This window comes from Scophthalmus maximus, chromosome 7 (assembly GCF_022379125.1).
Source record: "Scophthalmus maximus strain ysfricsl-2021 chromosome 7, ASM2237912v1, whole genome shotgun sequence".
Lineage (NCBI taxonomy): Eukaryota > Metazoa > Chordata > Actinopteri > Pleuronectiformes > Scophthalmidae > Scophthalmus > Scophthalmus maximus.
In genome coordinates this window covers 20,037,720-20,064,010 of record NC_061521.1, presented here as the reverse complement: position 1 = coordinate 20,064,010, position 26,291 = coordinate 20,037,720, and the positions used below count along the sequence as shown (strand labels likewise).

The window sequence follows — 26,291 nt, the reverse complement described above, 5'->3', positions numbered from 1 at the left end:
TTTTTACATTTCTATTGCTACCTTTAATTCCTTTTCTTTTTTCAAAAGTTCACATTTGTGTTGACTTTTCATCCAATCTTATGACATCATAAGGAATTATTTAGTGGTAAATTACATAATGAGGTGGGCGTGTCTTTCAAATGGACCTTCTCTATTAAATAATTCAGCATCCCATCAGCACAAGGAAGCATGTGGCATTGCCAGTGTCTGGAAAGAAAAAAATCAATAAAGCCGTGTTGTGTGGTCGGAGTGGACTCTGTTAAACACAAAATCAATAGCGCGTCTCCAGGACTCCGGGATGTCGTAATGTGTTGTTCGCCTGCTGGTCGGCGGGTTTCCCTTCCCGGCCCTGTTCCGGCCGCATGCAAGCACACAGGAAGAAGAAGAAGAAAAAGAAGAAGAAGAAGAAGAAGAAGAAGCAAGAGAGGAGTTTCGTATTTTGTCATGTCTGTATTTTTGTCTCATTTTCACAAAACATGTACAGGGGAAGGAAAAGCCTTTCAATAGAACCTGAGGTATTTTTGCGTCAAGCAGCCTAAGGTATCAGGATTTTCTTTTTAAAAACTCATCTAAATTCATCAGTGTTCTTAGATGCGTTGCTATTTACACTTAGTAATAATAATAATAATAATAATAATAATGATAATTCAATAACAGCAATTTTAGCAAATGGGACAGCCTGCATCATCTTTGTTACATGTCATAAATAATTCTAACAACATTTTCTTAAAAATATAGGGAGGAGGGTGAGGAGAGTCCGCGGGAATCTATCTGAACTTACTGTAGCTGCAGCAGCACAAGGTCAAGGGTCAAAGATCGCCAGAGAGAACAGCCAATCGATGGGGTCAAATGAAAAAAATCAACACATTTTAACATCATAAATAAATAACCATCTCACACCAGGAGAGCAAAGTTTTCATTTCTTTCACCTCAGGAGATACGAAGATCCTCGTTTTTTTTTATTCCCTTTCCGTTTGCTTTCGGTTTTTTAATCAAAGCTTTGGAAAATAGGAAATAAGAATTTTTAAAAATTTGAGAGAGAGAGAGAGAAAAAAAAGGAGAGATAGAGCAAGGGAGCTTTATGGACATGCATTGTGCTGATGTACCAGCAGCTATGTACTGTACCCTGTGTCGGGCATGGCTCACTGAAAGATCCCCTGAGAAATTAAAAAAAGGGTGTGTGTACGGCCTATATGCTTTACATGTGTGAATATAAGTGCATACAGTTTGTGTGTGTGTGTGTGTGCGTGTGTGTTTGTGTGTTGGTTTCAGCTTTGGTGGGACGCACTACGATGAAGAGCTGGTGCTGGAGGAGACACTCTCATGTTTGTGAAAGAGCACGTGTCTGTTTGCATATAGTTGTTGTTGTTGTTATGCACGTCCTCGTGTGAGTGGCAAAAAACATGTCACTGTATTTGACTGATGATAAGAGAGTGTGTACGACTACTCTGTCTTTTTTTTTTCTTCAAAACTCAAGCCCTCGCTTGTGATCAATCGTTGAATTCACGCAGCAGGCAAGGCCGAACAGAGACCCCCCCCCCGATCTCTCTATTGGGACCATTCACTGAACACCAACCCCAGCGCTATATATACTATATTTTGCGCTGTCAAAATTTTAACACTTGCCTTTTGGGTCTCATGTTGCTCGTGGTGTGAACGGAAAAATCTAAAGTTGTTCGTCAGAAAACCAGAAAAGTGCATTTCAGAGTCACATACATCACTCTCCCCCCAAAAGAAAGGAACAGCACATATTGCTCGCTTGAATTGTGTGTATTTGTATGAGTGTGTGTTCATAAATACCATACAGCAAATAATAATAATAATAATAATAATAATAATAATTCAACAAAAGAAAAAAAAGAAGAAAAAAAATCCACAAAACATTATATTATTTCTCATTACCAGAATGAACCAGTACAATAAATTAAAAATGATAACAACAACAACAAAAAAAGTCCATTAAAATTGCTATATATATATTCGTATTGTATATATAGTATTTGTCCGTCTGTAGTCAGCCTTCCTGGTGCATGCTCATTGGTGGCTGGGGTCCGTGAAGGAGCAGCAGGGGCCACCGTCCCGGGAAAACCTCAGTCCCATCACGGCGTTAACACTGGAAACAAGGGAACCAAAGTTTGGGGAAAGACACACTGTGCTTTGTAAGGGGTGAGGGGGGGTGACACGACACTGCCCGTCACTAAGAGTCTTCATGTCAAAGTCTTTCTCATCGATTAAAAAGCCGAGGATCCTTCATTGTTTGGACGCAGTACCGCCTTCAGATTGAGTCCCCCGGGATCTCTCTCTCTCTCTCTCTCTCTCTCTCTCTCTCTCTCGGCCTTGTGCTATGAGTGATGTGAGGACACGGTGCTGTAAGAGGAGTCTGTTATCGTCACCGGACGTTTTTGTAATGCAGAGAGTCTGAGCCACTGGGAAAAAAGGGTTGGTTGGGGGACGTTGCCGTGCGAGGTTTTTTTGAGGCGTTTCCGACAAAAAGGAGGTGAAGCTTTTGGGGAAGGAAACACGAGGGGGAGGGGGGTTCTTGGTTTCAAATCACAAGCTATAATACCTACTGAAGCACACTACGTTTGACCACAGGCAAAAAGTTTGTGTCTGAACTCTGTCAAAATATGGTAATTCTATATAATAAGGATGCAACGAGTCACTTCTCCCGGTGTTGTTTCCTTTTTTTCCTTTCCTGTGACAGAGCTCAGAACTTTGTCAGTACCTAAAGTACAGTCAACCCCCCCCTCATGTTCCTGACTCGCCTCCAGACGTTTTTCCACTTTTTTTTTTCTCCACGAGAGTTCACGATGGTTATGGTCCTGGTTACCACATCTTAGGCTTTTTTCTGTCCAGGTGCAAATGCTCGTTCGCTCGCGAGCCATTACCGTAACACATGGACTCTCTGCTCATGTATCTACTTGTCCTTCTGTTGGATGGAGCCTTTAACACTGTCTGTGAGGGGAACACTCCTCCCTCATTTGTCCCCTTGTTGAGCTCCCTCTCACCAGGTCCATGTTTGCCCCCAGGGGACAGCTCCGATCGCGTCCATTAGCTGTCAGGACACCTCGATGATCTCCATGCTCCCGGAGAAGCTCGACTGCTTCCCGATCTTCCCCAGCTCTTCTCGGGACCGCGTCTCGGCGATGCCCTCCTCAAACTCCATCTGACAGCTGCGCCGCTTGAACTGCTTCTCCGACGCAGGTCCGCTGCTGTTGGACACCGTGGACGACGACGACGACGTGGTGTCCCGGTGGTCTCGCTGCGTCTGTGGCTTCTCCCTCTGGGATTTGTCTCGTATCCGCACGCCCTCGCTGCAGCCGAACGCCACGTACGCCGAGCTGCTCCCGAACCTCACCGACGACTCCTCTCCTCTTCCGTCTCCCAGCTCCATCTCTCTCTCACCGCCCTCCGACGCCCCAAAGTGCCAGGGGGCGTCTGTGGTGGGGGTGACGGGCGTGACGGGAGTGGTGGCCTGGACAGTGTCTCTGTGTTTGGTCCACATGGCCCCAGACCCCACAGTGGGCAGGGAGGGTAGTGAGAGGAGCAGGGAGCCCTTCAGGTTCTCGTCCGGGCTGGGGTTCCTGCGGTCCAGCGACAAGCAGAGGGACTGTGGAGGTTGGTGCGGTTGGGAGTGGACCGGCGAGCTGCTGGAGCTGTGCTTGGGTTTTCTTCTGGGTCTGGACGAGGAAGAAGTGGACCGATGGACTTCACTTCCTCCGAGCCCCAAGCCCCCGATGCTGCCCCCACTGCCTGGCGAGGGGAACGGTGAATCAGAGGAGCTGGGGCTGTCTGGGACGGGAGACTGGGAGCAGACGCCATTGGACGTGCCTGTTCCCGGGCTGTCGAGCTTGCACAGCTTCGGGACGTCTTCAGAGTGCGTGGGTGCCAGGCTGGGGAAGGGGGAACTGTTGGGGGAGTAGACGGACTTAATGTCCAGGGAGAAGGAGCGTTTGAGCCGGTTGGTGTCCATGATCCTCTCCGCGGAGAGGTGCAGGCCGTTGAAGCCTTGCTGGAGGGAGGTGGGCGACGGCAGCTTGGGCTCTGGTGGGATGTGCGGCTCCGCCACTGACGAGTCGTAGTTGCTGTGGTGACCGTTCATGTCAACTCCGTTAACCTCTGAGCTTTGCTTCGCGTTGTTCTCGGAGATTTTGTCATCGGAGGTCGAAGTCAGAGCCTGGAGCAATCGCAGGCCCTTCTCAAACTCCAGCAGCTGACCGAGGAAGTTGAAGTTGGGAGATATCGACGGCCTCCTGTCCTTTACGAACCTGACCAAAGGAAAACAAAGTTGGACGACATTAGTCTCAGATAAAAACATTGTTAAGACAACTGTTGTAAATGGTGCGAATGAACTATGTGGGGCCCAATGACCCTGGATAAACTAGACATAGTGTGTGACCTGTTTTCTTATGATGGACAACACAATACATAATCCTGTGGTAGTGTTGTTCTCAAAGCCTTTTGTACGCGCTCTGTTCTCTAGCAGCCGTCTAACAATTTCATTTCTCACGACTGGAGGGGTGGGGGGGTGGTGGGGTTGAGAAATCCGTCTAGCGTTTCTTTTTAACATTGAGTCGCAGTTTTAACCGGGGCTGACACCTTAGCTCAGCTGGTGGTGGTGGGTGGGCGGAGCGAGCGTACCTGTAGGCGTCGTCTGATGACAAGCCCATTGTCTTCATGATGTAAGCAATGGCGATGGTTGCCGAACGCGAGATTCCGGCCAGGCAGTGCACAATGACTCTGCAGTTTGACACCTTAGCTTTGTCTGTTGAGGGGAGGGAGGGAGGAGGGGGAGAGAGAAGATATGAATACCCATATGCAGATCCCTGACAGGTCTCATCTTTAGCACAGCGTCTCTGGAGACGACAAGCGCCTATTGAAAAGCAAACTGACATTTCCTGGAAGAGTACAACGGGTCATGGAAACGAAAAAGTGTTTCTACCCAGAGCCATTGTTGCTTGAGCTGCACGTGAAGCGTTTATTCACCGCGACAGCGGGCGGATATGTCGTATTGAATGTCATGGCATTCTTTAACACATAACTTGAAATTGTAACCTATTGTGCTCTGTGTTGCTAATCTTCCCCGACACATTATTGTCTGATTTTAATCATGTTTTCCATCCTCTTACCGATGAATTCATTGGTTTTGTCCAGCCAGGGAAGCAGCTTCTCACAGTAGTTGTCGTTCACAGGGATGCGCATGAAGTGGCTCTCACTGATGAAGTCCGGCTTTGGGCAGGTGTTGCTCGCATTCAGCACGTAGGTGATGCCGTTCTGAGCCATCAGGTCCTGCGGAAGCAAGAGATGAAGGGTGGGTTTGTGTTTTTGTCGCCAGGTAACGATAAGAAGTCGGTAATCTACCGAGTAGTGCAACTGAATCAAACGATCGCAAAACGAGTTCTCACCTTGTTGAGGACGTCCTTCTGTGAGCCCAGGTAGAGGTGGGGCAGGATGCGAGTGGGCCCGACGTTGGCCACCGGCAAGCAGGGCTGCGACAAGCTCATGGGCAGAGCGGTGGCGGGCTTCCCTTCACACAGGCCGGGGAAACAGGAGGAGAAAGCGGCAAAGCCTCCTGCAGAGAGAGCAGAGAAGGGAGAGTAGGTGTTTAGGTCCACTAATGGTTTTGCACACAGCAGTTACAAAACATTAAGTGGGAACTGTGCAAACATGAGCTCATCAAGAGCACCGAAAGAAAAAGAAAAAAACATTGCACCACCATTAGCACGGCCTACAGACGCTCTACAGACACTGAGAGGTGAATCTGGGCTGTCGCGTCTGGGTCCTGCTTAGTGCAACAGGAGCAACAAAAAAAAAGAAAAAAGAAAAAGAAAAAAAAAGGCTTCTGTGTGTGTTAGGTTAAGTGTTTTGTGGCTAGGAATGTGTGCCTGGCCCTTTAAGAGGCAGGCGGCTCCACTTTTGGCATACGTGTGTTTGTGTGTGTGTGTGTGTGTGTGTGCGCGAGCATGTGTGTGTGTATGGGGCTGTGCTTCCTGCATGAGCTCATGTCCTGTAGCAGTGCATTGCGTCAGGCTGGGGGAATGAAAGAGGCCACAGGTGCAGGGCCAGGACAGAGGCCCACTAACATCCCCCTGACATACCCCCCACACACACGCACACGCACGCACACACACACACACACACACACACACACACACACACAGGCACGCAGGCACGCAGTCAACATATGCTCAATATTCACCGTCTGTAATTCTCAGGCATAAAGACACACACACACACACACACACACACACACACACACACACACACACACACACAGTACGTTAGCACTGCCCTGCACTTTCTTGCACACGCACACACAAATAACTGCACTCATCATTACCTCTCCAGTACAGCGGTTGTATAACTACAGGGTGGGGGCCGGCGAGGGGAGGTGGGGGTGAGTGTGTGTCGAAGGAGTGGGTAATGACCTCGCTGAGGAGTGCAGAGAAGAAGTGGAGGGAAGTGCTTCAAGGAAACACTGAGCCCCAGAAAGGAGATTAGAAAGTAATCTACGTTCAGCCCTGCCTGACCCAATGTCGGACGTAGTGCACAAACACACACACACACAAGTGCGTGCACACACACACACACACACACAGGGCGATCACAGAGTGAGAGTGAGTGAGACATGACATCACTGTTCTAAAGTAGCACACACAGCACAGTGCAGGCCTTCCGTTGTAACACACACCCAGTTGCACTACTCAGGTAGCAATGGCTGGCCAAAACACACACACACACACCCAACACACACACAATGTCAGCAGAACGTATTGTGTCTTTAACAGAAGATGAGATATTAACATTTTTAAAAAATAAGGGGTTGTGCAAATGGTCGGAGGACAGCAGCTCTTGACATTCGGGGGCTATTTCTGAAACGACGCAGCTGCTGACGCTGGACGCATCCCCACGATGATGACCCAGTGCTATTGTAGGCGCACTGTCCCTTTAAGAGCACAGTGAAGAAGGCCTGTCTTTTTTTCCAGCTATTAATGGCTACCAGTGGAGCAATGACATCAGCGCTCCACACGGGGGGGCGGAGGGTGGAGGGAAAAGATAGATGGACGGATGGACGCAGAGAGAGCGATCGGATCGGATCAGAACTTACGAGATACAAGAGAGGAAAGCTGCATGCAAGAGGGGGACAGGCTGAGGGGATAGAGCTGCTGTGATCCAACCTCGTTGGCCTCTATAGTTTTGACTAAACAGACATTTGTAGTCAACAATTTGTCTTTAGACAGTGCGGGCACCGTAAATCTGCACCAGAGCCTCTTTCGAGAGATCTCGTGGGCGGCACTGCGACGTCACTAATTGATATAACAGAAGGAAGTAGGGTTAGTTCCTTGAAAGGGTTTCTCCCTGGTTCCTGTGTTCCCAAGCTGCTGGTATGGAGCCTGTGCAAGAACACACACACACACACACACACACACACACACACACTTGCAAAGAAAATAAATGGTGCTACATATAGCCACATACACTGTTATCTGCGCGAGGAAGCGGTTGAATCAACAGGAAAAGCCTTGCGTCACACTTCAACCATTTCCCTTTCTGCGTGCGAGGACATTGTTAGAGAGTTGTTAGAAGGACAGAAGAGAGGACGTCCCACGGAGGAGTGTGTTCGACGCTGAAGAGAAAGTGTGATTGTGTGTAGGGATTAATAATCACGGACACGATTGCTGAAGCTGACCTCATCTTGTGTTAAATAAATAGTGTGTGAGCCACAGTGTGTGACTGGGAGAGTGAGTAATGGGTTACTGGCATGAAGGGAGATAAGAGTGTGTGTGTGTGTGTGTGTGTGTGTGTGTGTGTCTGGGATTCGAAGGGGCTGTAAAGACATTACAGTGACATTACGTCAACACAATTACAAACACGTCCTATGTAGTCGAAGGCTTTACACGGCCAGCGCTAATGGACGGTCGTCACACAGGCGATGGCATGTTATTGTCACCTTGTCACCTGACCCCACTCCACTTGAGGTTGTCATGACGATGATGAGGAAGGGCAGTGATGTTAACAACAGTTGGCTCGTCGTGTCCGCGAGTTGTTGTCAAGATGGAATCAAGCACAGATACTGAACGTCCAAAGGGCATACAAACACACACACACACACACACACACACACCCACACACACACACAAACGCACAGACAGAGAGCACTATATAATCCATGGCCTCACATTCTCCAAAAGAAAAAGAAAAGATGACACATCCGTCCAGTCCAATCTAAGGCAACACATAGAGCGTACATGAACTGGCACACTGTACATTCACAATGAGGTCACTGAAAATACCCCGTGACACACACACACACACACACACACACACCAGCCCAGCTGTCCACAAGGATGACTTCAGAAAGTCAACTGGGAGAGATGAGTTCACCTTCAGCAGCGCAGCGTGATAACGGCATGACGGCAGAGAGACTAACACATTAAACTGAAAGACATAAATGGAACACCACTTGGAAAAAAGTGGCTTAATTTCAACAAGCGGAATCCTCCACTACAAGTTGAATTTTGAAAATGGACTTTCCGTGGAAACGAGGGCTCCAATGAGGTCATGATCTTGAGCTGCACAGAAATACTATTCAAACTTTTTTACTTTTCGGGCTTTGACTCCGTCACCTTTTGCACTGCGCTGCGTCATGTATCTTCAACTTCTGGGAAATGCACTTGGACAGGATGTGACTAACCCAAATCTGAACACATGCTCTTGAATAAAAAAAAAAGTACTTTGGGTTGAAAGAAAACACACACAGACGGGAAAAGAGGGCACTGTGTCGCCAGCAGCAGTGACTTCCTTTTTCCGTTTTCCTCTGCCCACTTCATCACTTATGCAACTGCTTATTTTCCTCCCTCGCCCCGTCACAGCCGAGCACTCAGGCCTCCTTTGTTTGCTGCTAGCGAGCGGTGGTCTCTCTTTCTCCTCATCAATCTCTTCCCCTCAGCTACTTTAATATTCACGTTGCAGTAGAGAAAGGTTGGAGTTTATTACATTATTATTATCCAAGGTGACGTGAAACGTGTTTGTTCGGCAGAACATATTTCGGGTCAAACTCTGGGGCTTTTGTCGGAAGCGGCGCTGCAGAGTGAATCGATGTTCGGAGCTGAAAGATGAATGGAGGTGGAATTATCCCGGAGATATTGACCAGATGGACGGAGACACACAACACCTGCCCTGGCTGTTGTGGTTAATGGACGCTCTGCTGTTACATCACTGCTGCTGGTACAATTGACTGCCTCGTCAATAAAAGCCCCCCCCCCACGCCTCTGTGCCTCTGTTTCAGTCTCTGTGTAGCTTTTCAGTTGCCCTCTTTAACTCGTCTGTTAACGGAGAGGACACACACACACACACACACACACACACACACACACACAACAAGGCAGGCATGTACAACCCTGGGGGCATTGATCTGCTTGAATGACCCCGCACCCCTCCATCGCTCTGTTCCGTGGTTCATATCAGGGGAGACATGACGCCATCCTCTGTGCCTCTCCAGCTGTCCCCCCCCCCCCCTCTCCCCCCTACTATGAGGGGGACATTAGCATCTCAATATGAACACCCCCCACCACCTCCTCCCAAACATGACATCATTGCACACATGTCCCACTCAGGCATCACAAAAGGCCTGTGCTGCAGCCTGGAGAGGGAGACGACAGGAGAGCGTCTGTTTTAGGGAGCAGCGTGGGGCCGCGTCTGTCAGACATGTGCAGATTGACGGGGGCCGTGGATGAGCTCCTAGGATGAGGTCATCGCTTTCACATGCAGCAGGATGACAGCAAGTGTATGATTAACACGTCATCCAGGGGCCAACGGTTAAAAGCGTTTATTGTTCCTCTATCTCAAGAGGCAGATAGCAGGAGAACGGAATGGATTTCAAAATAGCATGTGACAGACGCAATTCCATTTTCGTCGACTGAAGGCAAATGTGTTTGTTTTTTTGCAAGCTTTCTCTGAGCTAACGTGTTTAAGTCTAACACTTCAAGCAGCAAAAGCTGGCTGTGCAGAGAGGAGCTGCACACACACACACACACACACACACACACACACACACACACACACACACACACACACACACACACACACACACACACACACACACACACACACACACACACACACACACACACACACACACACACACACACACACACACACAGTGAAGAGAGGCAGGTGTGGAGAGCTGCTCTGCAAACTGCTTTGAACCGGCTCTCTGTCATGTCCTGGTGTGTGCACACACAGCATGTACATTAAAATGCAAACTTCACACATCTACGCCCCCGGGGGGATCCAAGCTATGAAACCGGCAAATTCATTTTTTCTTTTTTTCAATGAACGCACGGCTGAGTTGATCATTTTTGCATGAGATGCAGTGTCAGTGCGTTTGCTGCGTATATGAAGCATTGCTTGGTTGCCGTTGCCTCATCGCTCTGTGTGAAAAGGTGTCTGGTTCAACACCTGCAGCGCACACTGTTGCACACACATTGATAACACAGTCGCCACGAGACGCCGTTCTGCAGAGAGAAAGTGAGCAGGGGAGAGAGGGAGAGAGGGAGGGAGGGAGAGAGAGAGAGAGAGAGAGAGAGAGAGAGAGAGAGAGAGAGAGAGAGAGAGAGAGAGAAAGAGCCTTTGTGATAGTTTTACATCTCAATGACCACAGGCTGAGAGAGCATGAACACTATGTCATACCGCGGGTCACGGCTCTCATGCGCCCCCCCCCCCCTTTCTCTCTCTTCTCTTTCCTCTTCATCGGTTCTCGTCTTCATGATGTCATCCTCTTAATCCCCCCCTTCTTCCTATTCTGTCCTCTACTAAACACATTAACTGCACACACAAAAAGCTGGGAGAACAATCAGTGGGGCCCCGGTGATGTTATTTTTTTCCAGCCTGCTGCGGCGGTAAAAATATTAGTATTGATCCAGTCCTTAAAAATTCGCCTCACATCTATCTCTCGTTTGCAAGCACGCCTGGACTGGAATATATCTCGATACCTGCGAGGCACCACTGAGCCGTTGTGCTCATCTGCAATGCACAAACCGTCAGAAAGGGGCTTTCCCCCACTCACATCTTCTACACACATGTATTATTAAGCAATGGTGTATATTTTACAGTTAAATCCCCAGCAAGTACACTTCCACATTTTTTACTTCCCTACAATCCATATCTAATCATCTTTCCATCTTCAATATGTATGTGCGATATCCAGAAAGGAATGTTCTGGATATCGCTCAAATACTCTCATGAATTTGCACAAGCACAGACACACACACACACACACACACACACACACTTCTCCTTTGTGTCCAGGTGGATACACACCTCGTAGCTCTCTCCCCTGCTTCATTCGGCGGACCCTGATCTTCAGCCTCATGTCTGTGTCGTGCAGGTCCGGCCAAAAACAGTCCTCCACTGGGGCAATCACCACATCCAGAGGCATCCCCCAAGACGCACTCTTGTCTCTCTCACACACACACACACAGATGGAAATGTTCTCGTGTTCCTTTTCGTCAGGGACGGGGAGATCAATGCCCCCCCCCCCCCTACCGCTTGGCTGCACAAAAAAATGTCAGAAAAAAGCAAACTGAAGTTCTCCTTAAGGGGCCGACGGACGCGAGCCCACAGTCTGGGCGTATGAATGATCCCAAGTTGACCAAAAACACCCGCTGGTGCCCAAGTTGCACGTCAGCTGTTCCAATGTCCAGGCGGTGACCCGCACAGACTTGACCGAGCACAACAAAAGAACGAGTCCAAAATGCCTCTGGACACACTCCTCAGGTCCAACTGGGGCCCCAAAGTCCCATGCAATCACCGCAAAAATTCCAAAAATGCTGCTACGTCAAAATTGAGCAATTCTGTGGGTTTTTGTTGTGAAGAACGGCTGCCACAGTGAGAGCGAGCGAGTGGAAAACGACAAAACAAAAGTGAGTATCCTGTATCGGCTGTATGCAGAACGCCAGCTGTAATCTGCCTGCAGCTGGTTTCTGCGGAGCGTCTGTGCGTCTCTCTGACTCCCCTCTCTGTCTCTGAGTCCACAGCCAGAAGAGCAGCCCACTATTGTTGTGCTGCTTCGCTCTGCGCGTCTCCCATTCGCTCGGTGGCTGGCTTGCGCTCCTCCCTCGCCCTCCCTCCTCCCTCTCTCTGTGCAAAGAGGATGACGGAGCTGCACTCACTCTCTCTCTCCCCGAGCTCTGGGGGTGAATGAGCTCACTTGCCGTGAGCTCAGCCTCTGCCCTCCCTCCCTCCCTCCCTCCCTTCCTCCCTCCTGCTCCTCTGTGCTACCTCTCCCTTGCACCCTCCCTCTCTCGCGGAGCCAGCGCTCCGTCATAGCTAATGTCTAAGGCATGTAACCACATTCCTTACTCACCCAACAACTATGCGGCCACCTCAGGGGCCTGGTGGCGGAGCGGGCCTCCATCGGCAGCCACCGAGCTGTTTAACAGACACATAGCGCCGCAGCAGCAGCACTGATGAGTCCGAGTTGATTACAGAGAAGACAAATGCTAAAAACAATGTGTGTGAAAATATGCTGTGGGTGTTTGCATGTTTTCTGCATTAGTGATTACTGGAGCATGCTTTTCAAGTGGGTGTTCGGCACATTATCAGTCCTTGAACTGAACGAAACCAAAAGTGTACATATAATATCAATAAGAAGCAGCCTTTGCATATATTGCCTTTGCCTCGGAGCACAGTACATTTTCCTGCAGGGGTTTATTAAGACGGTGCCAGTGTTTTGAAAAGCTGATTTGTCTCTGGAGGTGAGGGAATGTGTGTGACTTCACCGCGTTTCCTGCGCTGGTTCGTGTCTAACGTGTCCGTGTTTGGACACCGTGTTCCCAGTTGTTGAGGACGAAAAAGGTCGGGGTGGGGGTGGGGGGGGGGGGGGGGGGGGGGGGGGGGGAAGAAAACTTTAAGGAGGACGAAGAAGAGGGAGGAGAAGAGAAAAAAAGAAAAGCAGCCTAGGGATGATGAGAAGACCAAACAAGCTTGTGGTAGGCAGCCATCATCCGTTTGACAGGCCACAGACTCCTGGTACTTTACTACGGAATGATAAGCATGTAGGCCACAAGTCCAGCTACGGGAACAAAGCAGCACCGGACTGAACCCGAACCGCTGGAGGAGAGCGAGCGGTGACTGGACGTGAACTAGTTAATAAGCAGCTGCTTTCAATACACGTTAAAGACCCACATGCCACACGACCCTTGGAAACGTGGGAGAATTAATTTGCATTTTTATGCAAAAAGCACAAAAGGGTATTTTTAAGAGAGAAAAAGTCAACACTTGAGTGACATTGACCTTTGACCACCAACATCTAATCAGTTTATTCTCGAGTCCAAGTGAACATTTGCACCAAATTTGAAGAACCTCCCCTCAAGGTTTTCCTGAGATGTCACATCCACGGCAAGAGGGACAGAAGGACGGACACACTGAAATCATATATCGCCTCCGCGGCCGTCTCTGGCGCAGGGGTATAAAAAGTCGAGAGGCACCTTCCATGAGCAGGGCAGCCAAAATGTCCTGTCTGCTCAGTCTCAGGTTGAGAGATCACAGCACACTGATTACATTTAAACCAGGTCAGATGGGCTTCAAGTAAATCAAGTCATCTTGCTGCGAGCCCCTGCTCCAAAAAAGGCAAATAAGCTTATACAAGATGTCTAGTTGGGGGGGGGGGGGGGTAGCATGCTGACTGACTGACCTCATCCCATCACTGTAGACCCCTGAGTGATCACACACGGGTGAGAACAGCCTTACGTCATCGCTCTGTTTGACTACGGGTCACCGAGAGCGAGCGGGAGCAGAGGAAATAGGTCATTTTGCTGAGGACGGGCTTTGTAAAAAAAAAAACAGACATCGGTTTTGGGAGGGAGTTTTAACTGTGAGCGAATAAACACACACACACACACGCACGATCGCACACGCACGCACGCACACACACACACACACACACACACACACACACATTGTCCCTCTTCTTTGCAGCTGGTTGGAGCAGGTGGGGCACTCCACAGTGGTCAACTAGGGTCACTGCACGCCGAGCGCATCGATCATCGCCCTGGTTTGTGTCCATGGCTCGTTTTTGGTTGTTCCGTCTGTGTGGCGTGACGCCATGAAGCAGCCTTGAAACACAGGACTTCCTTTCACCTGCCAAACAACAACAACACAAAGAAGCTGCTGGCTGATGTTTTAATGGTCAACCCCCCCCCCCGGGCTCTTCTTTCTACCATTCTCCTCCTCCTCTAGTCCTCAGCAGGGTAACAAGGCTCAGAATAGTAGGCGTGTTAATTAGAGGATCACAGCCAAGATGCTATAAATGACAGCCAGGCCTTTTTTATTGACCGCACATGTGCGCCCTGCTGCGACAGAAATAGGTGGGACAGTCACTCCGGGCAGCCCCCCCCCCCCCTCTCATGACATCTCTTAGATTTACAGCGTTTCTTTTATGGTAGAGGGCTTGTTACTGGGACGACGCAGAGTTTACACAAACAAAAACACACATAGTGACCTGCCAAAACAGACGGCGAGAGACGAGCGGAGATGAGTCTGAGATAGTGGTGTAGAAGAAGTGGAAATGCCAGAGGGGCCCTGGAGACCGGAACAACACGGAACAGCATATCGCACACGAGGTGTGCCCTGATTGGTGCAAATGGGAAATGAAGAACGAGAGTCGCTTGTGTAAAAAGCAATGAAAATTGAGGATTTTCTCCAATCAAAGTAAAGCGTCACCTCTCATGTTTCCCAAAACTTTCCTGTACAGATCAACCCGGAAATTAAGTATTAATTTTAAAAAATACTACAGATTTCAGCTTTGATGATTACAACAGTGACATCATTTAATATGTACATGGATATGGATTATAAATTAATCACTATCATCAATTAATCTGCAGATTTATGGGGGACTGATCAATTGTTTGGTCTCAACAGTTCAAATCCCAAAGATCAGATCAAGAGACGAGATCAGTTTATTACCACACAAGACAAAGACCATCCTCTCAAGCAGCCTCTACGATTTAAATATTTAATGAATTACCAATATGGCCGCTGAAAAACTTTCTGTCAATTGACTGATAATTTCACCTCTAATATGTTTGTTTGTATGTGTGCATATAACGTCTACTCATTTGAGACACATTTATGGTTCTGGTGTCCACACTCATTTTTTTGCAGATCATATCGTTCACAAATCAGCAATGCAAACAATATTTCCAAGAAAAACCTATAAAGATTTTTAGAGAGCCACAATCTGCCAGTTAAGTTTTTTACTAACATCACAAAACAAAAACAAAAATATTTTAATAAGGACGACGCCCCTCCTCCCTGCCCTGTTAGACAGGCAGGGACAGGAGTGCCACCCTACACCACAGATCATCTGTCAGGACACCACGGGAGAGAGAGACGTCATCCTCCGGATAGAGCAGGTTGGGGTGATGAAGAGTGTTAATATGTGTGTGTGTGTGTGTGTGTGTGTGTGTGTGTGTGTTAGTGTGTTGCAACCAAATGTGAGGAGGATGAGCAGTGCAAGGTGAGATGAAGACAGAGAGGACATTGCTGCAAGGGACCTGGTATAGTTATTTGCAACAATTCGCATTAACACTAGCATATGTGCCCGTGCACAAGTGTGTGTGTCTTTGTACATGCATGTGTATTGGTGTGTGTGTGTGTGTGTGTGTGTTGATAGTGCTGGTTGTCAGGGGATCAGTAACAAGGCTGCTCTTTCAGTGATGTAATGCCCACAGGAGAACACAGCTGCCATGCTTGGGGGGTGAGGTATTCACCAGGGGAGAGAGAGAGATAGAGGGGGTGGGGGTGGAGGGATGGAGCAATTGAGAGTGGGGGAGGCACTGGGCGAGAGAAGGGGGAGATTGGGTGGATGGGTGCTGGAGGGGAGAGGGGGTTGTTTGAATCCATAGGGAAATGGTAGCTGACATGATGTGGATGATTAGTCGTGAGGAGGGAAATCATGTGTGTGCGTGTTACACTGTAGCATATTGAACATTATCAGTTAATCTATTCATTAAATTGATATTTCTTAATACAACACTGTTAAAACAAGCTCCCACATTAAGGAATGGAGAAGTATTGCACTGATATCCGATTGACAGCATAGGCAAGTGTCAATATTCTCCTCCTAATCCATGTCTTTCTTTTATTTCCTTCCACTTATCGACTCCCTTCCTCCCTTTTCACCACAGTTGATTAGAGATAAGAAGGGCGAAAAGAAAGGTTGAGGAGGAAGAGAAAGAAGAAACCTGAGGAAGACGGAGAGAAGGGCTTTTTAGATCTAACGATAAAACGGGGAGGAGGTTTGTGCGATATGAGGCAGCGCTGATGCCCTACTTGGTCATGTGCGTGTGTGCTCACGCATGAGATAGTTTCATCTCTATCTTGCGCGGCCTGGAGGGAGGCACGCTTGCATCAGTCGCGCTGCAGACCCCCTGCCCTCCACACAACTTAACCCCCTGGAGGAGCTCAGCTCTCGGGGCTACTGCACCAGTAAATCTGTCTCACTGGCAAGAAAATTAGATTACACTCACAGAAATAAATACACTGACTCAAGGACCCACGCACACACGCACACACGCGCACACGCGCACACACGCACACACGCACACACACACACACACACAAACACACGCACACACGCAGACACCAGCACACACGCAGACACCAGCACACACGCAGACACCAGCACACATACACACACACACACACACACACACACACACACACACACACACACACACACACACACACACACACACACACACACACACACACACACACACACACACACACACACACACACACACACACACACACACACACACACACACACACACACACACACACACACACACACACAGGGACACACGGGCGCACACGGGCACACACGGGCACACAAGGGCGCACACACGGGCGCACAGACGGGCGCACAGACGGGCGCACGCACACACACACGGGCGCACGCACACAGAGAGAGAAGAGGGTAAGCTATCAAACACACCAAGGGGGGCTTTCAGGACCAGACGGGTTCTCATACAACCAGATGAACTACTTAAAAATCCCAGTTGGAGATGTTCAGCAGTGTATGTGTGTGTGTGTGTGTGTGTGTACATTCACTGTGTGAAAAAATGTGAGCATATCAGACTCAGAATCATTTGTCACATACAAGGAAGTTGCTTTGGTGTTTTGGTGCATAACAACACACTTAAAAACGAGGTACTGTATGTACAAGGAGAAGAGCAGCAACGTAAAACTATGCGATAAAATCAAATATGTAAAAAGGAAGTGCAGGGAGGTGGATGTTAACTTCAGCCCACAGCTCACAGTTGTTTTCTGAGGTTGTATATACCCATGTTATATAAACTGTCATACATGAGTGTTTCTGTGTAATAAAAGTACTGTCGGGGCAGGAACCATGCTGCATATGAGTGTGCAGGAACGATCACTCTGCTCCGGTCCTGATTTCCCCAGAGGTGAGTTTGTCTTCACAGGTTCACTTGAGCAGAATGGATGGTTATTTCATTCGGAATGCTAATGGCCCTGAATTAGGATGCACAGGGTTTCCCCTTCGCAGCACTCGATTGCGACAACGCACTGGAAACGCACGGCTCACGTCTCCCATTGTCTCTTGCATGTTGGAAAGTCTGACACGCTGATCATGGTAGGGGGACACATAACCAAGCTGCTCTCTCTGAGAGGAGCTGACGGCAGATCAGTTTGTTTTTTAATGAGCTCGCCCCGCTGCGCCACACGCAGGACCGACAGGCAGGTCTCAGATCAGCGCGGTGTTAATTAGCTTCTCTCAGCGCAGCGGGCAGGCTGACAGACACACTGGCCTCACAGCAGTGCTGGAGGCCGAGCCATCTGGTCCTCCTGTTAGTTACACACATGCAGACACACACACACACTCCTCAGCGTCTTGTCTACCTGTCTCACAATTAGCTGTGTGTTTTTGTGTCGTCTGTGGTCTGTCTGTGCCTGGGGCTGAGCGGTATGATGAGTTTCCCCCAATATTCTTTTACACAACAGCTATTATCTCATCACAACCAGCAGCATGACTCAGAACTGACTGAGACAAATTTTGCCATCGTCCTCAACTGCATATTATTCTTTTTTATTTCGAATCTTTTCTGTGGGATAATATAAATTTATGGAATTAAAATTCCAGCGAAAAAACCTATACCTTTAAAAAAACAAAACAACACCCTGCATATTAAACTGAACTCTGTTACTGAACCTTTAGTCATCCAGCGGTGTCCTCTCACACACTGCAGACGAAGGGCGTCACACCCTGGGGGCCGGCATTTAGGCATACAGGACATGGTGACACTGGCCATCGCCACACTGGCGGTCAAGATCAGCTTTCCTGCCATTATAGGCCCCAGGGAATGGGACTGAGTATGTGTGTGTGTGTGTGTGAATGTGTCACATCCACAACCCAACAGTGACATCACCCCAACAGCTAGAGAAGAACAATAGAGAAGGCATTACGTGATGCCGTGAGAGGAACTGGATAAGCTGTTTCTGTGTGCGCCCTGCCAACTCATTCATGATGCTTTTAAACCACTTTAAAGTTGACTTTCTGAAGAAATCTAAATAAAATCCACGTTTGAAAAATATAAATATACAAACACATGCTCGAGGCACGCATTTGTTCATTCACCCCAGGGAGCCCCTGATGTCACTTTTATCAAAAACAGGAAATGGTTGCACAACAGCTGGGGAAGTGGCCTCCCCGTGGGCGACCTTCATCTACATATGTGTGTATCTAGCAGTGTGTTTGTGTTAATGTGTATAGTAAGCGCCGATATCGGAAGGAGCTGGGATGATCACAAACTGCTGCATTCCTCAATCTGGGGCCGCAGGGCCTGCCTGGAACTCCAAAATTAGCCTGTTGCCATGGCAACGGAAAAAAAAATCTGCCGCCTTTATCAGGAAGTAGTGGCAGGTACAGCCAAAAAGTGGTCAGCGTGTATTTTCTGTTACAAGTCTGTGTACATACCAGGAGAAGGGGTTAAACCGCCGAAGATTAAAACTCTTTGCTGGAAAAGTAAATACCTCCGTATTTTTTGGTGGGAAAATAATTAGCAAACTGCACATTAAAATACACTTTCTCATAGTGTAAGACACTTCAAATGGCTGCTAAGATATACAACCCAATCCACACGGCGGTGGTGGAGTCCAAATCAGATTAAAGCAGAAGAAAAAAAAAAGAACACGACATGGCAACCAAATGGGTAACTAAGGAAGCAGTGCTTACAGCGTGCCAGAGATAAAGTGCATCAAAGACAAGCTCAGTGATAAACAGGAATCCACCATTGTTCCAGGGAATGACGGTATGACGGTACGACAGGAGTGGCAGTGGGCAGACCGAGCATTAATGGAATCCGGTGGAGGCGTGCCAGCTCTGGGCAGGATCGACTAGCATAATTGTGAGCTACTCCTTTCCCCCTTTTTCTTCTGCCCGTTGGAAATTTCCACTCCACATGTGTGTCAGAGACATCAGGGTAAATCCTGCCGCGGTGAACCCATGGCACAGTGAAACCAAACTACCGTGCCCTTGGCCCAAATTCATGGTGAGGTTCGAAGTTATGAGGTGCTGACGGGGGCGTAGCACGGAGGGGGGGGGGGGGGGGGGGGGGGGCCTGGGTTAGCACGCTGTTCAGCTTCAGCTCCTGTTGACCTGATGTGTTGACACTGCCTAGGTAACAGTTTAAACAAACTATTTTTATTCCACCCTGGATAAATGCACGACCGGGGCGGGTTGGGATCTTCAAAAGGACTCGAGATAGATTTCGAATGCAGCGGGGGCCCGGAGGTATGCACTGTGAACGGACTGTGTATACACAGAGCGGCTTAGACCACTCTGGATTTAGGGCATGTGGAACGAGCAGCGTCCCACAGGATTGCTCAACGGCATGCGTTTATGATTCAACTGCATCGAGGAAGAAAAGAGATTAAAGGTCGTTGTGCATGTGTGTGTGTTGAGGAATTAAAGTTCAAGGTCGACACTTCGACACACCATGTTTGTTTGTATCCTGAAAGTTGTTCACTGTTATAATTCACCTTCTGATCATATATTAGTCTTTCCTAAATAGTTGATTAACTTAACTGTGAGATGCAATACAAAAGTGTCCAACACAACATTTTCAGGGAACTGCAGTCTCTTAGTGAGACTTTATTGTTGAAGTGGTAATAGTTTACATCTTGTGTGTTTGAGGACATAGAAGTGCATGTTGTTTTGTTCCCTCTTCATACACATTACCATGAGAAACTCACTTTGCCTTCAAGTACATCTAATCTTGAATATCATGTGTGTCTGTGTGCTGACGTCTCGAGCTCTAATCTTCACCTGCGCTACTTATGAATTTGTGCACATCTCTCGTATGCATGGATCGGAAAGAAAATGTGTGTGTGTGTGTGTGTGTGTGTGTGTGTGTGGCCCCTTAGATTCAGCATGGGATTCTGAGTGATGGAGGAGTAGGGAAAGAGGAGCAGGAGCAGTGAGATCACATCATGCTGGAAACATTTGGCAAAGGCTCACATAAACACACAAGCACGCGCACGCACGCACACACACACACACTCTGGCCTGTTTTTGTTCTCCGGTTTTGAGGGAAAGAAGGGGAAAATGACATCAAGCTCATCATGTGAGGCCAGTGAGACCGACGGACGGGGGGAGGGGGTGAGAACACTGGCAGAAACAGAACATTGTTACATAAAACTCAAATCGGTGCAGGCAGCCTCTGGACCCTGTTACCATATTTCTGTGTGTCTGTGTGTGTGTGTGTGTGTGTGTGTGTGTGTGAGTCTGTCTATATGGGCATGCATTTATCTGTTTGCCGGACTACGTGTGCAAGTTAAGCATTCGCACACTACCTCATCAAGGTGTGAGGCTAAAAGCGGTGCTCGTTACATGCCTGCAGAAAACAGAGCATTATGTCACCGTGCAGCTCCGAGACTTCTCGAAGTCTGCAGCACTTTTCAGAGCAGAGAGGTGATGTCATAGATATTTTTGCAGACCAATTTCTTCGACCTTTGTGCTCCCTCCATGCTGGCTGGGGTGGGGCTGGGGTGTGTATATGTGTGTGTATGTGTGTGTTTGTGTATCTACAAGCCAGGGTGAGAGCACCGAGGCCACTGGCGCCAGATGTGACGACCGCAGGAGTCTGGGCCTAAAAATAGCGCTCTGTTCTCAGCACCGTGAAACAGAAGAGGAGAGACGGAGGAGGAAGAAAGAAAGAAAATATGGGGGGGGGGGGGTGAAAGGGACTGAAGGAGCAATGGAAGGAGGGGATGGACAGGAAGGCGAGGTCATTGAGAATAATGTGTCAGATCTCCCCGGGGAAGGTGAGCTCACCTCCTAATGGCACCACTGGCTCCTTCTCAATGAAATCATTGATCTGCTGAAGCTCCCCACAGCGTAATGGAGAGAGGTCAGATGGAAGGTAAAGAGGGAGGGGGAGGGAACAGGGGGCAAGGAGGTGCAGAAAGGGCAGGTTAGAGGGTTAAGAGGCGGGGGAAACGGGAGCGTGGGCTTCAGGCATACGGCCGTAATTAACGTGTAACCTCTCTGACCTGCGCCGTGGCAAATCACAACACACCTGGAGGCAGAGGAATGGTAAATAAACGCCACTCACACACCGTTAAGACACGGCTCGATTGATCACGTCGACATGTTCGCACACAGGGTGATATATATCTCTGTCGAGCCCGAGACGCACTGGAGGTGGTGCTGTTGGCAGCAAATGCAGCAGGACTGATTCAGAGGACGCAGGGACTTTCTGCTCTGAGGAGGCTGCACAGGTCAGCATGACAGTCGGTCACACTGAACGAGCTCTCACACACTCCAAATGACACACACAGACGTATAGATATTAATAAATGTAGTCAACTGAACAAGTGTTACCTCACCTCAATTGCTCTCCTCCTTTTTTGTCCTTTCTTTTTCCCATTTATGCACTTACAAACTCCGTGCCTCGTGCACGCGCTACTTCATATGCACATATTCATGCAGGCATGTGCGCAGCCACAAAAACATGCATGTGTGCACACAAACAAACACACACATTGACACAAACAGGCCTCCCAATGTAGCTCTTTGGAATGTCTCTGTGTGAACGGCTGCATTGTGAGATTCCGTCTCCTACGATTACCTCATCTCTTCAGCTTCTCTCTGATGTGCACGTAAATGCAGACACACACACACACACACACACACACACACACACACACACACACACACACACACACACACACACACACACACACACACACACACACACACACACACACACACACACACACACACACACACACACACACACACACACACACACACACACACGAGCTACTGTGTATCCCGGGGATTTGATGAGATCCGGTTAGGGTGTGACTGCACAGACAGAGGTACAAAGGTCAATTCAGTTATGTGTCTTTCTCCTGTGCTCTTATACAACAGGCCAACGGCCCGTGTGTGTGAGAGCGAGCAAAAGAAAATGAGAGGGGAACCTATCATCTCCTAATACCTGTCATCAGTGTGTCATCGCCACGTCTTCTCCTGTGTGCTTCTGATTGAGCCGTCGGGATGACAGTTTGGGAGTGAGCATGTTAACTTGCACAACGGCCTCCCAGTTACATTCAACAAATACTGCTGCGCTGCAGTATGTTTATATTCATCATCATTATATACTACTCTTCAATAATACAAGGTTCAACAATGAAACTGACACTCGAGAAAGTAAAAAAAAAAATACTGGGCATTTTTTGTTCATCACCACTGTCCATAAACTGTCATGATTCTTTCTTTTGACAAGTTTGTGCTGCCTTCCAACTGTCCCCATCCAGCACTTGCCTTCATCCCTCATCCCTGTGTCTCATTCCCCTTGTGAGTCCCTTTTTTTTTCTCCCTCCGCTCCGTCTCTTTGACCCAGTGCTGCAACACTTTGGTAATTCTGCTCAAAGCGCTGGCAGATGGTGCTAGAAAAGATTAGGAGCAGTCTTGCACATCTGCAAACACAACACACACACACACACACACACACACACACACACACACACACACACACACACACACACACACACACACACACACACACACACACACACACACACACACACACACACACACACACACACACACACTAGATGGATGGAATACACATCTGCATGTCCCTACAACTTAATTTTTCTGTAATGGTCAAACTTTCTTGTGAGCACCTTTTTTTTGCCCTTGTTTTATTTCCTCATTTTTAGCTGTCAAGTCACTGCACAGCACAAAATGTGAGCGCTATGAATAAAATGCGCTGTTATTTTTATCACCACCACCCATCCACTTGAAACTATCATCAGACTCTCTTTTTATAATTTCCCTGATCATTAAACTTTCTCTTCTGTCACCACAGCTTCCTCTGCTCAAGCTAGAATACGCCGTTCGAACGCCAGCGTCAAAATGTTTCACCGCGGCAGGAAAACATCAGAGCCGATGTGACGCATGACAAGGCTACACAGTTGGCACCAGCTAACATACCACGTAGCAACAAATTGGTGGGAAACATGCAAACTTTAGACCCACTGGGGAGGCAGCTGGCTCCAGCCAAGTGATGTTCTCCTCCTCTACGAAAACACACAAGCACACACACACAAGCGCACACACACACACACACACACACACACACACACACACACACACACACACACACACGAAAACATTGCAAAAAGTCAGATCTCTGAAAAAGGCAAGACACATCAGCCTGAGCTCCAACTGGGTGAGATCATTGCTGTGGTTAAAAAAAAAAAGTCCTCCTGTCCTCAGAGACACATGTTTCTCACGAAGCACTTCCACAGAGTTGATGAAGAAAAGACACAAACACACATGCACATATGTAATCCACCCATGCACATGCATTAGCATTGTGCACATTAATGTTTTCCAACAGCCACCACCACGTCCGTTGTGAATATGTATTTCCAAGAGAAATCAGAGAGATTCATCCCCCACCCGCATTACGTGTCTCATCCACAAAACAATGGCCCTATTGGGACACGGATTGCTCCATGACATCATCGTCATGTAGGAAGTGGCGTGCTCTCCGAGTCTGACGTATTGATTATCAGTGAACGGAGAGAAATCTAGTCACTGATTTGTCTGTTTTCGGATCAATACATTCCCATTTTGCTTGTGTAACATGTTACCCAAGCAGCTTATCTGCCAATTTCCTATCAATTAATTGCCCTAGTTTATGTCAAGTTTAAGTAATTTAAAAGATTGTTTTTAAATAGGGATAGGCATAGACATGTGAATAACATAAAAATATGTTCAGAACTGTGTGCCTCTGCAAGACTGTGCCCTAAACTCTCATTGGAAAGTCCTTGCATCAGTAGGATTGAACTTAAATCCTCTTCCACTCAGAGCGCAAGCTTGGTAATTATTCTTTTATCCACCCTGTGCATCCCATTTATGGATTCTTTTCTTTTCTCCTCTCTATATCTGACCCCCTGCATTATTTGCAGCAATGTGTCGGTGTGTACTGTTTGTTTGTGTGTGTGTGTGTGTGTGTGTGTGTGTGTGTGTGGTCTGCATGCGTGAGGCTGAAAATAAGTCATCAGTCATATATGAAGTCATTGCAGGAATTATCAGCATCATAAATCAGGGGCTCAGTAGAGGGGCAGGGGGGAGAGGTGGAAAAGAGGGCGGTATAGGAAGAGGAGGAGGTTGGGAGAGAGAGAGAGAGAGAGAGAGAGAGAGAGAGAGAGAGAGAGAGGATTACTGTTTGCAATTTGAAAGTACCTAGAAACTTTCAGAATGTGTGAGGGGGAGTATAAAGCAAATTCAAGCCAGGAATAAGGGGAAAGGCAGAGAAAATGGAAGAAAGTAAAAAAAAGAAGGGCTTCAACTAGGGATATGTTTAAACAATTAATCTATTCACTAATTCCTAATTATAATTATTGCCCATAAATGTCAAAGTAAAGTGAAATATGCCTGTCACAGATATCAGATTACTCGTTCTGTCCAACTATGAGTCTGAAGATACTGGAATTTTTACGATAGAAAATCCTCACACATACAGAAATGAGGACCAGAGAATATATTTGCCATTCAAGTTTCATAGATTTTTTATTAATACTGGTCTCCATTTGAGTAACTTGACCAGGCAATTTTTTTTGTACTGTTTTTATTTGGACATCAGCGTCTATCGCGGTTCATGATACCTGTTGATAGAAGAGTGAAAAGCTTTTTAAAAAAGAAATACATCTAGTTCTCATGTAAGTGATGCTACAGCAGCAACTGCTCTAATGTTGTTAATGAACAGTCACCTGTCGTCACACCTAAGACTTATAGCTGCCGGTAGTTCCTGTCTTGTGTCCCTGGAACTAAAATCAATTCTTGCTTGCGAGACATCCAGCTGCCTCTCAAGGTTACCGCAGGGCAAAGAATTGAAACCCATGATTTTAAATAGTGTCACTAATATATTTTCTAATTGTTGATTGTGTTTTGTTAATTAAAATATTTTAGGAAGCACAACCGTTTTAAGGCCCTAATAAATTCCTGCCAACTCTATAATAAATCGAATAATTTCTCTCTTGAAAACGCTGCAGCACTCCGTCCACATGGTGTTGTAATGCACAAATGCATGCATGAATGCGCGCGTGCTGACGTGTACATGCAACGCCCTCCATCTGCACACCCACATATGTACACGCATTCACAAATAAAGAATCAAGTATGCACAGACTCTAGCTCCACTGACCCCAATAATACAACAACCCAAACAACAGCCGATGCCATTGGCTGAGTCCTTCTGGGGGAATATTCTCTGCCACTGTTGTCGTGGAAACAGCAGAAAAGTGGGGACAGAAATGGATGGGAAAAAAAGGAAAAAAATCTAGCAGGAGTGAGCCGAGGAGACTGATAAAGAGGAAGAAGGAGGTAATCGCTGACAAAGGGTCCGTCATTAAGAAGGGAATGATATCCGATCAAAAAAAAGGCAGGGGAGGAAAATCCAGGCTTTCAGAGACAATCAAGAGTCTGTATGTGACATTGAACATGGCCGTGTGTGTGTGTGTGCGTTTGTGTGTGTGTATGTGCCCGGCCAAAGCATGTGCTCAGTACATCTCTGTGACTACGACTAATTGCGGAGCCCGGGTGCTTTGAGGCAATCCTCGGCATCTATGAATGACTCATGAAAAAGCGCTAATCTCCCAGCGGAGGGAGGGAGCGAGCCGAGAGGAGCAGTGGAAGAATGGGGATGTGGGGATGTGGGAGACGAGAGCAGAGATTTGCGAGA

At 47.8% G+C, this 26,291-nt stretch overlaps 1 protein-coding gene across 5 annotated transcripts in view; it reads right to left on the bottom strand.

The window, feature by feature from the left end:
- Positions 1-430: 430 nt before the first annotated feature.
- dusp8a (dual specificity phosphatase 8a) overlaps positions 431-26,291 on the bottom strand; it is a 41,353-nt gene continuing 15,492 nt past the window's right edge. For 4 of the 5 annotated variants that reach the window (XM_035642526.2, XM_047333253.1, XM_047333255.1 and 1 more), the window contains exons 4-7: positions 5,406-5,572; positions 5,130-5,289; positions 4,642-4,765; positions 431-4,268 (exon numbers count right to left, since the gene is read on the bottom strand). In XM_035642526.2, coding sequence (XP_035498419.2) covers positions 3,059-4,268; positions 4,642-4,765; positions 5,130-5,289; positions 5,406-5,572 — 1,661 coding nt within the window. In that variant the 3' untranslated portion in view covers positions 431-3,058. Of the gene's footprint in view, positions 4,269-4,641; positions 4,766-5,129; positions 5,290-5,405; positions 5,573-11,322; positions 12,187-26,291 lie in introns of those variants that run through there. The other variant, XM_047333256.1, reaches the window with a different exon arrangement.